Source organism: Asparagus officinalis, chromosome 3, assembly GCF_001876935.1.
Source record: "Asparagus officinalis chromosome 3, Aspof.V1, whole genome shotgun sequence".
Taxonomy (NCBI): domain Eukaryota; kingdom Viridiplantae; phylum Streptophyta; class Magnoliopsida; order Asparagales; family Asparagaceae; genus Asparagus; species Asparagus officinalis.
Window position 1 is genome coordinate 35541462 of NC_033796.1, and position 18730 is coordinate 35560191.

General features: G+C 35.7%; 1 protein-coding gene across 4 annotated transcripts in view; it reads right to left on the minus strand.

Moving 5' to 3' along the window:
* The window catches only part of LOC109833768, a 20975-nt gene continuing 2496 nt past the window's right edge, over window positions 252–18730 (minus strand). The window contains exons 4-15 of one of the 4 annotated variants that reach the window (XM_020401574.1): window positions 18093–18350; window positions 12230–12359; window positions 11791–12115; window positions 11677–11716; window positions 9831–10164; window positions 9055–9700; window positions 8880–8928; window positions 8681–8806; window positions 5774–5878; window positions 5573–5664; window positions 5314–5467; window positions 252–894 (exon numbers count right to left, since the gene is read on the minus strand). In XM_020401574.1, the coding sequence (XP_020257163.1) occupies window positions 547–894; window positions 5314–5467; window positions 5573–5664; window positions 5774–5878; window positions 8681–8806; window positions 8880–8928; window positions 9055–9700; window positions 9831–10164; window positions 11677–11716; window positions 11791–12115; window positions 12230–12359; window positions 18093–18350 (2607 nt within the window). In that variant the 3' untranslated portion in view covers window positions 252–546. Of the gene's footprint in view, window positions 895–5313; window positions 5468–5572; window positions 5665–5773; window positions 5879–8680; window positions 8807–8879; window positions 8929–9054; window positions 9701–9830; window positions 10165–11676; window positions 11717–11790; window positions 12360–18092; window positions 18351–18730 lie in introns of all 4 variants that reach the window. The other 3 variants (XM_020401573.1, XM_020401572.1, XR_002245343.1) reach the window with 3 other exon arrangements.

Consider the following 18730-nt stretch of genomic DNA (forward strand, 5'->3'; position numbering starts at 1 on the left):
CAATGAAAGAATAACCAAAATCGATAAATTCCATTTTCTAAATTAATCTATACTGCCATCTTTCTCCTTGCAATTTACCAGTCAACCTGCAACGCCAGGATAAGTTTAAACAAAATTTAATTGTGCCTTCCAATCCACAAGTTTCGTAAGAAGCTTTTAGATCAGACGTCACCGCTAATTTTAATGGAAGCTGAACTTTTGCACTTTAATGAAATACATAGCAACAGCAGTTACAACAATCAGCAACCATGTCAAATGAAGGAAAACAACTCGCTAAACGTACGTTTTTTAGCTGGATGACCTATGTTACAACTAGACGTTATTGAAGAGACTGCCCCTACTTCATCCAGGAGCAGCAAACACAAGCACCGTCTAAGATATTTAGGAGGCAGACAAAACAACTTTACAAGCATCATGTATCTGTTGGAGCAAAGATGAACACCACAAATAAACAACAGCACATACACGGCTTGTAGATTTCTTGCTGTTAAATTACTGCTCAAACCCAATATTTACATTGCTATTGTCTTCATCGGTGTCTATACACTACACTTCCAGCTCCAGCTTAACTTCTGGATGTTGATACTCAATATATTGAGCAACCTTCTTCGGGAGATTAGAGGGTACGGGTGCATCTTGCTTAACTTCTGGATTTCGATACTCCATATATCGAGCAACCTTCTTTGGAAGATTAGAGAGTATAGTGCGTCCGCCATCATGGCCTTTCATTAGCAGCTTACCAATCTTGTTCCTCCATTCTGAGTTGTACCTCTCCATTTTCTTATCATGCACAACCCTATCGCAGTAATTGAGCAATGTCCCCAGACCAGTGTTTCGAATCCAACCATATCCCTCCATGACAAGAGCCTCTCCTTCTGTCAGATCTTCGCCAACCTTTATAAGAATGAAGTGTTGAGTAGTGAACTTTAGGTAAATATATAATCAGCTTAAAGGTTGTATCAGTCATTACACAATTCCATCATGCTTGCTACTTATGAATGCCTTATCTTGTTTACCTTACACATGAACAAAATTCAACTTTCAGTTAAGACATATAAAGCCGAACCAATTGAGTAGTTTGTACTTCTTTACATTTCATTCGTATGCCTTGGATTCCAGCTCAGGTATCCAGCTCAGGAATCATAAGGTGTACCATCTATGTTATCAAAATTAAGTCCCGTTTGAGCTTCCCAATCAGAATATGGAATATAAACACTATCAGAACACTCCGCACAGTGTAGGGCGTTCTCAGCCCTAGCATGTGGGGTTAAGGGGGGAACTAAGGTAATTTCAGTGTCCCCCTCAATGACTTAAATCACCCTGCACCATGTGGGGTTCTGATAGGTTGCGTACTCTAGAATATGTATCATTGATAAACACTTTTTCTTGCTGAAGAGTCATTTCCTAACCGAAGAGATCCTTCCAAGAAAAAATAATCATGGAACATCATCTAAGCTATACTGGCAACTCATCAGGAAGAGAGATGAGAAAACATTTAAAAAATTAACAAAACAAAAGCTATACTGGCAACTCATCAGGAAGAGAGATAAGAAAGCATTAAAAAATTAACAAAACAAAAACTATGAAGCATGGGTATAGATACGAAATACAGATCGACAATATCACACGTGATAATGCAAGACATGCACACTTCCAAACACTGTTTTAAAAAACCTCCGCTTAGTCCGTTTAGACGTACGCCTAGACCTAGACAGTACCTAGGCCGCCTAACTAGCGCCTAGCGCCTAGGCGGTATTTAGGCTACCCACCTAGATTTTACGATCGTTTAGGGGAGCATTGTCTGCTTACGTAGATTGCACCCTGTAGGCATTGATTGTGATTTTATGTGTCGTAGCCTACACGTCCTCCAAACTCCATTAACCTCCAAATATGAACATCTTCACTACCTCATCCGACCTTCAGCAAAACCTCATCGACCACCACTTAAATGAAAAAAGAAAAATAAACGCCCAGAAACCGCTTAGGCGCCCGCCTAGGCGACTAAGCGCTGGGCGCCAAGTCCGACGCCTAGAAGCGCCCAGCGTTTAATGTAACATTGCTTCCAAATTCTAATGCTAGAATAAAATGCAATGTTTAAATACATTCTCATGGTTTTGAATTGGAAATAGACCCCGATCATCTTTCTCTAGAATAACTGTGTATCTCACCTCTCAAGCTAATTTTATCTTTATTATATACAAGTCATTGTTTGGATGTTTCTTCCCAATAAAATATGGTTCTGATATATGTGGAAAATGAGATGCATGTCTCATGCGAAATTAGTATGAAATAAGTAACTTCAAATTTTCAATAAGTGGTTCTAAACAGTGCTGGAAATTAAAATATATTAGAAAATCAAGGACTCTGAAAATATCAAAGACGTGTCCAACACAGACATGGATTGGTAATAGAATATTCAAAAATACACAGGTTTGGATAACTAAGATAAGAGTCATAGATAGACTAAACGTGTTAGTAGTGTCTAGAGTGTGGAAAGAACTATCTAATAATCTAGAGCTTGATTGTGCATGGTATGCTGCCTAAGAAGTCTTACAGCCCAGCAATACCACAAATATCATATATAACTCGAGAACCATAGAGTTTATCTGCATGTAGGAAAAATATCAAGTACTAGGCAAGAAGTCAAACCTTAAAAGGGAGCATTATTTTTCTACAACAAGATTGTAGCTGTAGAAAGTGACTAGATGGTTTAGCAGTGGATGCCATATCTACCATCATAAGGATCATAATGGATCTTCAGAAGGCACAGCAACAACCTCAAGATTGCAGGACATCTGCCACTTACATTATTCCTACTGTTAGAGGTTTGGGTCGTTTCGTAGATTTGGATGACAACCCAAAGGAGTAAGGAAACTGAAAAAAAAATAAGACCTGTCCACATAAGTGATGTATCCTTTTTGCCAGCAGAAGACCAATCATTATTCCACTAGCGACGCTTGATCTATGCTATAATTTTACCTTTTCTTTAATTGAATATATCTTCAGCTGTATAAGCAAATAAGTTAATAATAAATGCATATTCTCCACTCCCAACTGTTTTTCGTAAATTAGTTTATACCCTTTGGCTTCAGGTTATATCATTCCATTTGAAAATATGGACTCTCAAATCACCTTTAATGAAGATTAGTCTAACAAATATAGGAACATGTAACATTTTAACTGATTAACAGACTGCTCGCACATGCAGATTAAGGCATAGAAAACAAGAATTAACGAGTAGGATTGTAAAGGCTCGGATTCTGATAAGATGCAGAACGTTCATGGGCTGTTGATCAAAAGATTTTAGGATTTACTAGAATCTCTTTTATTTTAATATTATATGATATAATCTTTATTTTTAGGTAAGATTTTCTTAGGATTTGATTTAAGGATCATTTAGGATCTTTGAGAATTTACTTTATTTGGCATTTCATTTTGCTTCCTTTTGGTTTTGGATTTGATTTAATTTTCAAGTTTAGTTTTCTCTATAGATAAAGTTGTAATCGCCCATGAGGATTAGATATTGATGAGGAATTAGATATTAATGAATAAAGTTTCGGTTATGAGAATTCTCTCTTGAGAACATGACGTGTTCTTTATCATGTGATTTTGCCTCCTTAGGGTGTGAAGCCCTTGGGTGTGCAGCCCCTAGGTGTGAAGCCTAGTTATTTGGCTTTCAATCCTAGCCATCCATCCAAATACCCTAACAAAACCTACCTCAAATCTTAACCCTTGATTAATTTTAAGCAACACAGAAATCCCTATAGTGTTACTGGTCACTGATGACTGATGAGCAGTGACTCAACATGCTGTTAGAGGGTAAACAGTAATCCAAGTTACTGTTAACGGATGAACAACTGTTTATGTGCCCCCATCTTCCTTTTCTAATGCGGCTGATCGCATTCCATCAAGACGACGAATGAGTGTTTTAAAGGCGATGCACCTTAGTGCCTCATGCGCTCAGGCGAGACGATCCTGTAACTTAGCGCCTTACATATTGTCAGGCGAGGAATGTTACTAAGACGATCATCTTTTAGCGCCTCAGACGCTCAGGCAAGGCGATCTTGTAACTTAGTGCCTTGCGTATTGTCAGAATGTCAGGTGATAAAGGTTACTACGATGATCGCCTTTTAGCGCCTCAATAGCTCGCCTTGGTGCCTTGTGACCTTGCCTTGGTGCCTAACACATGTGATGCAAGGAGTGAGGTGTTTTGTCTCTATTTCAAAATTTTAAGGGTGCGAAAGATGTCTGATAAAGTAAAGTTTGTTTTTGTTACTGAATTATTTTGTTTTTTTTCATTGTCGATTTTTTGCTTTTTTTTGTTGAAATATACTTGATTACTATCATTTTGAGAACATGCCACGGTTTGAATCTTAAAGTTCAAAGTTTGTTGCTTAATTATATGTGTTAGCAGTTACACATTAATATTACGATTCAATATTCGTTACTTCATTTGGATAGTTTATGACTTATTAGATTTGTGTTTCTATTTATTGAGATTTGCATATTATTTGCAATGTTTATGTGAATTTTTTGAATATTTATCACCTTGGTTTACTTAGTTGGTTTACTTAGGTGATTGGCTTTTTTGGCGCTTCTCACCTCAAACAACATAGGACCTCCTCGCCTTTTTCTTTTAAAACACTGCTACGAACAAATCTAAATAGTTTTCAAAGACCATTCAACCACTCTCAGATCGGATCGGTCCCTCACGCTGCTCCTCATCACAATGGGACGTATGTAGGATCTAAATCTGATAAGAAAATGTCTTATCTGACCAACTTCATTGCCTACTCCGAATCCAACCTAAACCCAAAACTAAAAAGCAGAATTTAAGTTTGATTACCCTTTTCATCAAACATTTATTTTAAATTGAAATAGACTTCACATAATTTATGCTATTGCGTACTAAAAAATAGACAAGAATTTATCATGTTCAAAATATAAATGGAATTTTCATTAGTCTCAGAAGAGAAAAGTCATGTCACCCCGAAAATAGATGTGTATGATATTGGGCCAGATTTTCGATTTTTGGACTGGAATCAAACTAAATCTGAAATGGTCCATATCTAATTTGCATCTAGTATTCTAGATCCAAATCTGACCCGAATCCAACATGGATTCAGAATTTCCCAAATTCGATTATTAGCCTGAAAACTATCGGTTTCTGGTTTACTGTTTACAATCATGTTAACTATAAACAAGAAAAAGATAAGCTATAGTCGAGTATAATAAATTATTGCAAAAAATAAAGAACATCTGATCCTTCTGCAAGTCACAGACATGACAAAGAAAGAACCTGGAAAATCTTACCACCAGGGGCTTGTTCTCAAGTAAGATTGTTCTGCTACAGCAAGGAAGCTTCATTGCTGTTACCAACCTTCTAATCTGCCAGTCAATGGGCAAAGAGCCAACTAGCTCAAAGAAATATGTAGCATACCCATATTCGGGACGTTCCAAAACTATCCTGCGTCAAAGTAAAATATTTATAAATAATTGTATGTTTTTATGGTTTCGGAGAAGATACAAACTGAAATTTCCTAAAAAAACATCAAAGAAAAAGAAATCCAACCTATTATGCCTCTCAAATACAAAAATGAAAGATTGCAGGTCCCTACACCATCCCCACTCAACAGGGCTCCGATGAAAGCGGAGATATCGAGCCTACAAATTATAGAAACAACGTATCATGAAGTGAACAAGTACAGCTACAAATACAACAGACAATTATAATGCAACACTTGAATTGAAGGTTCAAAAAGAACTTCCTCACCTGTTCAATAAGTGAAATCAAGCAGGCTAAACAGTAAACAGCTTTAAATCCCTTTATTTGCCTCACGTGAGGGAACTTAAAAACGGATGGACCTTCAGAAAATAACTGAAAGAGACAAGATAACCCCTCAGAAAATAACTGAAATTGACAAGACAATACTTCATAAAATAACTGAAGACACTTTTACAAGAGGCTCATAGAAATCAGCATTGGGGGAAACATGCTAAAAAGGTGCGCCAAATTTTTTGTTATTATGATTTGCTTTAGTTGGGAATCCACGGTTGAAACCCAGGTGAAAACCGCATTGTACAACAGATGTCGGAACACGAACATAAAACAGTAAATAATGATCAGCATAAATTTTGAAATATAAATAAACACGCAAAAACACAAACCTATGTAAGAATGTACATGTGCTCACAGACATACACATGTCTACATACAGTCACATAAATTATGTAAGCTATGCACGTAAACACTAAGACACATACATCTCCCTGAATATATACAGATATAACAGGTAGAGCTATAGATTTAGAGAAAGAAAGAGTCAGCTGATCAAGGCAACAAAAGAGGCATGTTCATGTTCTGCAACGAATGATTAATGCAACAAGGATCACAAATTACATCTTTATACAAAAAAATAATCAGACAAAACAAATGAATGGCAATATTGTAATAATTATGTACAAGATGTCATGCTAGACTAGATGTTGAGCAAAGGGGTAGGTCAAACCTGACATGTCACATATGTTCACAGAAAAACTAAAAGAGATTTATACCATGATGTAGAGGTAAGTTGTGCCCAGAGCTAAAAAATAAGAGGTTGAACTACATGTCTGACAGTGGCGGCAATTCATAAAAATGCATGTCCCATATTTCCTATATATAAATGGTATTGATAATCAGGAAGACTGATCAGAATCCTAGAGTCCACATGTATTTTTTGGGTACAGATTAGATGTTCGTAATAAATAAAAACGCATGTCATACCTCAAGGAAGAAAGAAAGCCCAAAAGTAATATTTTTTATTCAAACTGAATTAACCAGATGTCGATGTGAATTTCACATTACTTGTGTTCCTTGAGGTGCATCTTTTATACCCTCCGATTTTAACCATTCGCATTGATTCCCTTATCAGAGATCTCCAAATCCAATCTTAAAATGTAGTCTAATAGAAATTGATAAAATGGATCATTCTCATTATATCACCATCATCATCGCAAGTTTTCCATCAGCACAGTACATGGTATTGAGTATTATTGCATCATGTTAATGCTTCATTGAATTTTGACAATATCTGAAACTAGATTTGCCAATGAGATTATCACTCGTTTTACACACGTATCTGAATTTAACACTCCTTGAGTGGAAAATTCATGTGGGAAAGCTACTGCAAAGCATGCTCTTGCAGCAAAACTAGGCACGTCCAAGGTATAGTTACGCAATTTCAATTCACAAAGACAAGGAAAACCTCTCAATATGTTCCACAATAACTGAAGGTCAGGCAAAAGCATTGAAGATATAACTGTTATTGCAACATGGAAGGGGAATCACATTCATATACCCACCAATGGTTCGAATGGTAAACTTCAGTAAAATTTGACTCACTTTTCCAGCTTATATTTCCTTTCTTTTTTTTTTTTGACAAATATTATTTTTCCATTCAAAATCTACTTCTAAAATTCACAGGATGAGAAGGAATCCTCTCCCGCTCCCTGTCTCAACTTCTTGCTCCTCTCCCCCCTTCACCAAAAATGTAGCACGTATACTGATGTGATACGGTCACATTCCCTTCCTTATTTTGTTTAAAATTACAATGGATAAGTAAAAAACGAGAATTATATTCAAGATTCTTTGCAGATTTCACATTGAATTACTAATGTCATCTGATATAATAATGCTACCAACCACAGAAAGTTGACCTGTGAGCTGAGGTTGGATACCTGAATATAGGTTCAATCTGAATAATGTCATCGGTGAAGGTTAACATTATCTCATACTATGTTTAAACATATTCTTCTACCTTTGAGAAAAATTCCAATCCCCACAATATAAGATATTCATGTACAAAAAGAGATCAAATTTGTAGGTCTAAGCTGGGTATTGAATGAAGGTGTGGTCTCTGGTATAGTTGATTTTCTGCAGAAAATAATATAGTATCTAATGGAAATAGTTGGGATCCTCTCCATTTCGATCTTGAAATGGTTTAATCAAATGTCCTATGTGCTGAATGATTGGTAAAATGCAAGAAAATGCTTAAATGTATCATCTTAGCCATCATCATGGTTTTTGATGGAAAAGATGGTTGTAACAATAGGATAATCCTGGCATCACAATCTCTCAGATGAATATAAATCCAAGCATTATTCTAAAAATCGCAGAATGAAACTGACCAAAGTCCATTTACTGTCAGCATTTTATATTTATTTGCATGTGCTGTAATGCCTGGATCTGCTACCAGTAAATATTTGTTGACTATTTGATAACAGCTCAATATGCTATGCAAAAATCTACCATCACTTTCACGTATGCATTTTCTCATCAAAATGGGTGTCTCCTATCAAGCACAAGAACCCATGGCCAAATTGGCAAAATCTATAGCAGGCACTGAACTGACGACAATCCCATCTTAGTTAGTCTTAGTCCCTAGCCAATGATATGCAGACAAGAGAGTGGTTTGTCATTATCCGAGAAGACCAGTTCACATCACCTAGATTAGGGACAACAATCTAGAAGTAGGGGATGCATTCTACTCTGGGACACAAATAAATCCAGGAGCTAAACAGAAGATATCCCAAATATCAAAAAGCTATAAGAATGTCTGAATATGTAATGCAAATGCGAAATAGGAAGAATAAAAATAAGTTAAAAATAAACACAGTTTTGAGAGACAAGAGGCCTGACCTTGGCTATTACAGTCTCAAGTTCTTCAAAAGAATCCTCAGAGGAGCAAATAGGTAAATCTGCATTGTTGTCTACAATCCCATAAAGCTTAATTTCCTCAACAGTTATACCTTTATCAAGTAGAACCTGTCCAAATAATATCGCTTGTAAGAAAAATAATATTCTTCACATCATAACATATTGTGTCCATGCAAAATACCTGTAAAAGTCCAGGAGCATCTTCCTCAAGCGCTGCTTCCACCGAGTCCCTGCACATATCAATACACAAAGGTGGGGTTAAACTATAAGTTTGCAACCTATTGAAATGGTTAGACCAGCATAAAAGGGAATGCATAAGTGACGCAAAGAAAACAAATAAATAAACTGATGCGCACGTGGCAGTCTTTTTCCTTTTCCTCCTGAGCGAGAAACGCTTTTTTTCAGGATTTACATTAGAAGAACCGCATTCTGGAGAGGGTAGAGCTTGTAGAGCATTGTCCACACTTTTATCATGACTCAAGTTAGCGACACTAGTTGAGGATAACATCTGCATCCGTTCCATTAGTGGAATATGATCTATAAAGTCTGTCGCTGGTCCATCAATATTTTCCTTCTTGACAATATAGATCTCTGGCAAGATTGATGGATGGTCCTCATGACGGCCACTGACAGAACAGCTCGACAGAACTGAAGCAAGAAGATTTTTGTTGGAACTCGAGAATCTTTCAGAAAAAGAACTTGAAAGTTCCTTAGCATTCTTTTCAGGGATACACTTGGTAATTTCTTCCGACGGCTCCGCTTTAACTTCAATGGGGAAGACAAATTTAGTTGTCTTACTTGGATGATTGCAATCATTATGATGCAGTATCCTTTCTACTGAATCAAGCAGTTCAGCGCCTAAAATGCCTGTTCCATCTGAACATCTGCAGCTATGTTCCTGATGTTGCTGAGATTTGCATCTTCCAGGGGAGGAGTCATCTGGACTTGTGACTTCACAGAGACATGGAGCAGTCATAGAAGAGTGCATAGTGGCATCCATATCTGTGTAGCATAGCGTATCAGTACGTTATCCCAAAGCGAAGTTGCTTTTGTGAATATAATCGACCGTATTTTCTTATCAAAATTCAGCATTGGACTAAAAAGGCATGTGAAGTGTCAGGCAGAGATTTACCATGCAAATGTCCAGGTTCTCTCGTATTAACAGGCAACCTAACTTCTGGAGAAGATGCTTCACACGCAAGTAAATTCCCCGAAGCTCCATTTTCATCAGATCTGTCAGCTTCTAACATTAAACTTGGAAAAGACTGACCAACTGCAAGATGACCATCTGATAACACAACACCTGGTGAGTCTGTTACTGGATTAGATCTTGCATAGTCATATTGAGTGCTGTGATGATGACATTCTTCATGCAGAAATTGTGCATTATTAGGTTGAATTCCATCCTTAATATTTCCACCAAAGCAATTTTTCATGTTATTGGTGTTAAGCCTGAAAGAAGAATCCTGCACATACATGAAGCCATTAACCAGTAGAAATTCATTGTCAAACAGCAAACCAAATGCAAACATTGACAAGATAATCTCAATCTGGACCTCCTGAAGTACATTAGAGAATTATAAAGACACGCAAGCGCAATGATACACACAAAAGGAACAAAACTCTCCCTCCAACTTCCAGGTTTACCGAAGCAGGTGGACCTCACCACTCTCATTTTGCTCAACGAGCTCATATCCAGTATCCTCGCAAGTATGTGTGTCTGCACGTATATAATATGGATACATATATCTATATAGATGCACACCCATGGATAAAGATATGTGCGCGTGAGTCAGTCCACGCATACATATATGGCTAATGATTTTGTTATTCTACACTATTATATATTATTATGCATGTCTTGGTGTATGTATATAAATGAGGATTTTTCTATATTGAATAAAGGTCTATCAGACCAGAAACACACTACAGGAATGTCGCTGAAATCAATAGGATAGAGAAAAATGCTAAGATGATACATGTGATTAAGATTGTCAAAGAGTTGAGAAAATTGAACCCCAAAACAGAAACCATCCAGTAAAGGATATCATGGAGAGCAATAGGGTAGGGGGGAAATTTTCAAAGTAGGAGCTTTATTCAAACAACCAAATGGAAGTTTTCTCCTAAACAATGTTCAGATTTGCATATTAAATCCATCGACTTGTTCCAAGGCATTAGCTTGATCTCGCATAAAATGGCAACCACAAAATACCAAACTTTGTCAAAATTTAAATGAAAACTACCGCAAACTTCTTAAATTACAGTAAAATACCATTTAACTTTTTGACTTTTTGAACTACATTGTAATGCTTATCAGCGCTAAGAGCAATCCTCTGACCATTTTCCCCTTCATAATAATGGAGAAGAGATGATTTAATTATGTGATACATGTTGTCCTGAGCTTTTCGTCAATATCAAACTTTCTAGCAGCATTAACAAGAGTCCTAGACTGACCTCTTTCCCCTTCCTCTTAAAAGGTGATAAATAGATTTAGATGTCATAATGTGCACAAATTATGATTGTAGATTTAGGAGGTCCCAACAAGATTTGTCATTTGCACACCAGTGACATGCCGGCAAATGGAAAAGCAATGGAAGGTAGTTAAAAGAACTGTAGAAAGTTCAAGTTGTTTCCTATAAGTTAAGAAGTTCATGGCAGTCAAGTGTGACACGATGATAGTTTATGAATATTTTTATGTGCGCACCAATACAATAACTGAATCTGTATAAAATCCAGCAGTCTATTCCACTTCCTATTAATGTTTCTCTATTCCACATGCTAATATAACCATTATGAATCTTGATCTACAAAATCTGCACTCTGCAGCACATTACAGCTCAATTTGTCAAAAATTATTTCCATAGTAGATAGAAAATAAAAGCTTTTGATGGTGGTAATACCAAATTTATGATACGGTGTTCTTTCATACGCTATCATGCATTGAACCAAAATAAGCATAGAACATAGAATATGTTTACCTCGGGTGCACAGACATTGTCACTTGATTCCAAATGGACCCTGCAGTTAATGTAAGTTAGAATGCATAAGATAACAATAAATTACATAGAAAAACATATATAATGTACACCTACAACGGAGCTTCACGTCTCTCTTCTCTAGGGAGAATTTCACTGTCTTTACCCTGTATCCTATTATGTGAAGCAAATACAGTAGCACATTTCTCAATATTTCCACTAAATTCCAAGTTACTTTGACCATCAAGGGCTCGATTTCTACTGGATAGCATCAATTTATACCGTTCTTGCAACGTAACATGATCAATCTCATCATTGCGTCCAGATTCACATAATAGCTCAGACATTCCCACAGCAGCAGGGGAGATACTATCACTGACTTCATTGCATGAGATTTGTTGCATATGATAAAAGGGTTCAACCTTCACCTGAGTAGAATGACCTGATAGAACAGAATGGTCATCCATATTAGAATCGTGGAGATCAAACCCTGCTTGTCCAGAAGTTTCAAATTTGACCTCAGGAGCAGGTGTTAGGAATGAACTTCTGGTATGACCTTGACCGTCTAGCGCACTTTGAGATGAAGTTAACATATTCCAAGATGATTTTCCTTCTTGAGCCGTATTAAAATACATTTTTCCTGAGTATGATGATTCCTTAGGATCATAATTATCCATAACAACATCCTGTACGACATGCATTTCAATAAGCACACATTAACAGGGAAATTATGAAGCAGAAGACAGATTATGGAATAATGAATAGAGGCATATGATACTAAAACTATACAAAAAGAGTCAATAAGATTAATATGTATAATGATATACAATAAAGTTGACTATCACAACATACAGAAAGATGTGTTGCCCAAAATATTCTTTGACAAATTACAAGAGAAACAGAACAAAATTAAACATTGGCAGTGACATGGTTAAGAGTGTGCTAGATGTTGCTTAAGTGCACCCTTTGCTTAAAGCAAATAAATGCTTTTTTCCCCAGATGTTTGCAATCGCTTCAAAACGACTATTAAGAGAAGAGCAAGTGAAACTGTGACAAGGAGAAGCTAGACCTGTTGGCTTCTCTAAACCACAAAAGCCCATGCCAGTCCATTTGACCATTCCTTTTACCTCTCCTATTATTCTTCGAATATTGACTGATTCTTTCAGGCCATTCCTCTCTGGTAAATCTTATCTGAACTTTCTTGCTTGCAAAGCCTATCTTATCCAGATTTCTCTCTACAAATCTATTTGAAGTACTCAAAACTTCTATCAGCATTCAAAACATAAAAAAATGCCCAACAATTTACATGGATAAATAGTCATTTCACGAATGGACTTGTGGATAAGTTATTCAAAAAAGAACTTGTATATAAGCAAAGGCAATGCAAAACAACCATAGAATTTTTGATTGCACAATTCCTGGGATATCATATGCTTGACTCATATCCAGAGAATATGTTCTTTTGAGTCATTGACATAAAAATCATTGGCTTTAACAAAAAAAGTCCAGCACTATTAACATAAAAAACAGGAGCCAGAAGCACCCTTGTTTGGATGCCCAGAAGGAAGGGCCATTCTCTTAGGTTTAAGTCCCAAACTTCTGCAAGCCAAAAAAGGAGCCTGATAAAATAAAGATTTCTTCATTAAAACATTGTGGAGCATGAGACAAAATAAACTTTTAAAACAGGAAAATAAATAATATGGTTAAGTTGCTGATGAATAAATGTAAACTCTAAACTACTTGTCAGTGATATCACAAGAGATTTCCCTACCATCTTCTGGAATTTTGTTCTTACAAGAGCCCACAAAGTAGATTTAAAGTCTATGTTACAGTAAAAGAAATGCTTGAAGATGGGAACACGTTATTACATGACAAAAGGCATTCTCTAATTTTATCTGTGGAACAGAAAATGGGAAAAGAAGCATACTGTATAGGGGTTGGGTGGGGTGGTGGTTTTTTAGTTTTTGTTTGTCGTATTGGATAATTTTGACATAAGATTAGTTTCTAGATTTGGGGGAAGGAAGAAAACGAGGAGCTAGAAAAAAATAAAATAAAACGGACAGAGGAAGAGTGAAAAAACTTTCAAAAATACACGACCAATCTTAGCTAAAACCATGGAATAAGACAAAAGCTCCTTATTCATCAAGAAACCGACTTTCATGAATGACGTTAAACATGTCTACCATGTCATTTTACTCCTAAGAAAAAAAATTACCAGAAAATTCATATAACAATTATACTCCTCACCTTGTCATATACCTTCAGCCAAATCTTGAACAAATATTGTACTGAAATTATTGGGCTAATTTAACAGATAAAAAAGAAATTTCCAACCAAGACATGTGAAATGCCATAGAAGTATCTCTGTGTAACCTGAGAACTGAAACTATGCAGTTTTTACTGTCTGTCTGTGATCTACAGATTAACAATGCTTTTATACCTAGTATTCGCTCCAGTTATGTGGACAGAGCTATCAGCCTATGCCGTCTCAGATTCTTTTAACTTCTCCTTTTAAGGTACTGCTGCTGAATTAAAGATTGTGATTAATTTACACATTTAATATAAATAACTTTGACATTCTGCAGGGAAAAGGCATATAGGATGATGTTACCTCTTCAGAGGAAAAGATAAACTAATCATAGATAAAGATATAAATATTTACTTATCTAACAGATGATAATCCTCAGTTCAGATCACGTGGATCATGACTAATTTAGACAATAAGTATGAGTTGCACATGTCTGATACACAAGTATTTAGTATAATTATAACTCAAAAAGAGCACTAAGTTATGGTTCTCCTAAACCAATTGCCATTCCATCCGAAATGCAATTCTGAGAGTTCGTAGAAAATGATCATCATTTAATCTCTTATCGACACAAATCACATTGAAAATCCATTTTGTACAAGAACCTGGTTGGCTATATCAGCATACAACCACATATATTGACCACCAATTGTGCCATTTAAAGGTGGAAGAAGCATAAACAAAGAGTTGTTCTTCACTCTACAGGCAGTGTTATCAAGATCTTTCCATCCATGGTCTAGATTTAATGATCCAAACCACCTAGACAACGATGGAAAGATGAAGCATCATAATCAACTCAACTGAATCTGATGGCATTTTATTTTTTTGACATGAACAAAATTAGATCTGTGTCTGACCATTCGTTACAGAAATAGAATTGATCACCAATTGTGCCATTTAAAGGTGGAAGAAGCATAAACAAAGAGTTGTTCTTCACTCTACAGGCAGTGTTATCAAGATCTTTCCATCCATGGTCTAGATTTAATGGTCCAAACCACCTAGACAACGATGGAAAGATGAAGCATCATAATCAACACAAAACTGAATCTGATGGCATTTTATTTTTTTGACATGAACAAAATTAGATCTGTGTCTGACCATTCGTTACAGAAATAGAATTGATGTGAACTAGATCAGATCAGAAATTTTGTCTGAACAGTGATTTCTTTAGAATTATATCAGCATACAACCACATATATTGACCACCAATTGTGCCATTTAAAGGTGGAAGAAGCATAAACAAAGAGTTGTTCTTCATTCTACAGGCAGTGTTATCAAGATCTTTCCATCCATGGTCTAGATTTAATGATCCAAACCACCTAGACAACGATGGAAAGATGAAGCATCATAATCAACACAAAACTGAATCTGATGGCATTTTATTTTTTTGACATGAACAAAATTAGATCTGTGTCTGACCATTCGTTACAGAAATAGAATTGATGTGAACTAGATCAGATCAGAAATTTTGTCTGAACAGTGATTTCTTTAGATAAACAATCTGATCTGAGTTCAATAAGTAGATCCCTAACCATGATTAGAATTATGTTAAAAATAATAATATCTAAAAGATTTTTTTAAGTACTTTTATTAGCTATCTTTTCTAAGTATGTTTTTTTCTGGCTAAAATTGTAGATAGATAGAAAGAGATGATGATTGAGTACTCAAATCAATGTGATGATTAGATGTATGTATATTTTACAAGATTTATTAAGAGTTGAATGAAAAAAAATTCCTTATGTTCACATTTTCGAAGTGTGACTAAATTTCATGTATTTAAAAGGACTCTTAAATACACAAGATTAAAATTTTTTAATACCCTTCTATCCCTAAAAGGAAGAAAATGAAACATGGGTATGAAATCTTTAAAAATAGTAATATCATATTATATCGTATCATATGATATTATATTATGTTATATTATATTATATTTTATTGAGATTAATGGGTGTCGTATGTCATATGAGAGGACTCTCTCATATACAATGATGTGGATGAATACCGGCCAAGTGTGATTATGAGGTATTCTTTGTCCCTCTTTGGTAACTAGGTTGAGATTCAGCCACGTCTCTTTATATGAGATTCCACGTTTAGATAAGGATACCCATTATTCTCTATTATATCATACTAAAATGTAGAAAGTATTCACATTACAATGTGTATAACATAATGTGTATATATTAAATAGTGAAAATTCAAAACAAAAAGTATATGAAATAGCTACCACGTTTATTGATCAACAGCCTAAAACATCAACACCGCAAATATCAGCAATAGTGTTTAAGATTCTTTAAAATCAATTGACTGTTCCAAAATCCAAATATATATAAATCTTACATTTCCCCACCGTGCATTAGAGCAGAGTATGCTGCAAGTGCTGTGGAGTCAGTCACTGGAAAAAAGCATTCCACGGAAAAAAAAAGGGAACACACAGACCAGAACATTTGATGCATCAGTCATTGGCTGCCAGTGACGTTCAAAATATCACTTGCAAAAGAGAAGAAAACGAATTTGTGAATGAATTAGAGTACGAGGAAAAAAGCAACCTGATTAGCTTGCTTTCACCATTGTCCACCTCAGCCTCACCAAGACATCATTGTAGCAGTTCTTGCTGCATACAGCAAGCCACTAGAGTTACATTGCTGCCTAAGCACTGCTGACTAGCAATCACTAACACCAATTCACAGTTACTGCCCCCATGTTGCTGCCCTAGGAGGGAGGGAAGAAGGGAGGTCAGTGACATGAAAGGGAGAGAATGCAGCAGAGGTTAGGGATTTTCACTTCAAAGCGGCATTCTGGATTGGATAGATTGGGCATCGAGTATTGGGTGTTACACCAAAAGCGATGCACGAATGAGTTTTGTAATCGGATATGCATGCACCCAATTACATGGTCTTGCCACTTAATTTGAGCATGTAACGCCTAGTTTGAGCAGTGAGAGTCATGTACGTTAAGGCAACAACTATCATTGTCTTCAACACTATGTTATCAACAGTGATTATAAATCAACTTTGCAGGGTTTTCATGAAGTTTGGTGAGAAAGATCAGACTAATACATGGAAGATTATCTCATTGTGCAGAAGGTTTTCTTTGACACAAATAATTTTACTGTGACCAAACCGACAAAAGCAAAACCTAAGTTAATTCATACTCAGTTCATAACCTGCAGCTTGAGCAGATCTATAATTCCTCCACAAGTCTGCTCTTAACAATAAGTCGATAATGGCCAGACATGTAGGAAACCAAGTATATTATTAACAGGAAACAATGTTACAAAAAGCAGATGCGCAAGGCGAAGCGTTAGACCCTTCTAGGAAGCAAGGTGTAAGCTTCAAAGCATGAGGCGTAAGCCTCACAAGTATATTCTAATTTATAAATGTTATGAACATGTAATATGTAGCGGTATACGAAGTACGATAGATACATTCAAGTCTTGATTAGTAGCGGTATACGAAGTACGATAGATACATTCAAGTCTTGATTAGTAAATAAGAACCAAATATGCTAAACACAGATGCAAATCATAATAAACTAAGGTACACCTATAAGATATATATCTCATTTCTAGTCACGTGGCTATACTGAAGACACATAACCTAAAGTTAAATTTCCTTATTAAAAGATAAAAAATCCTTGAAAGAAAAAGAAACTAAAAAATTTGGGGCATTTGAATTTTAGTCAAAAAATCTTTTATATTCTCCTATCTTGTTTAAGTGTTCACGTCAAGGAGCATGAACCGCACATGTTAGTTATGCCTTAAGTGATGAATCGTAGGCAAGGGATAAATAGCTTCATTTATGAGTTTCAGAGCAAATATCCTTCGAAAAGTTTCAAAGTGAATTTCAGAGCTTTTTCTAGATTAAAAGATGCTTAAAAAGTTAGAATGTCAATGTTCCTGTCTTACTAGTATATAATTAAATAATTACACGTAACAGTAAGCAACAGATAACAATACTTTATACCTACTATACTCACAAACAAGTTATGCTTTAATGTGTCTTGTATATAAGTGGTATGAAGAATCACATATGAGCAAGCAAAATTCTAAAAGCGAGAAGATTTAAGACTGTTGTTTCATAGTTGAAGGTTACTATCTGCAAAAGTAACTCACGGGTCTCACCAGAACTTCTTCCCGGCCATGATGACTTATTTCTGCTTTATCAGATATACATGATTTACTCCTTTCCACTTCAAGTCCACAATGAGATTGGTGCTGCGCATGCCCAGGACATGCTAAGTTGTCATTCTCCTGCTGCTGAGGATCTGATAAAAATTGAGACAGACTTATATTGATATTCGAAGCTTCTTTAGAAAAACCATTATTGTAGTCAAAGTTCCGTAGCCCAGCATAAGTACGTTTTTCTTCAGCCTGCATATCAGAAAATGTTTCCAGCATATGACACCAGATATAGTACGCGCAGAAGTATAAATTTTAAGGAAAATATCATTGCTCTGATATTTTTCCCATATTTGCAAATCCAAATAGAATAAAGGTCATAATGACTAAACCAAATGAAGTTAATGCATAAACACAAAAATTGATGACAAAATATTAGGAGATTAAAAGTCTACCTACATTTCAGAATCCAAACTACTGGTAGAAAAGAGTAATATCAGAATAAGTAAAACATAAGTTTGTTTCAATTGTATATTCAGGGAAAGGAAATTTCATTTTAATGTGTTAGTGGTGAGAAAGTTATATGAAGTTTATTTCTCTTTAGTCAATAAATTTTATGATTAGAGAAACAA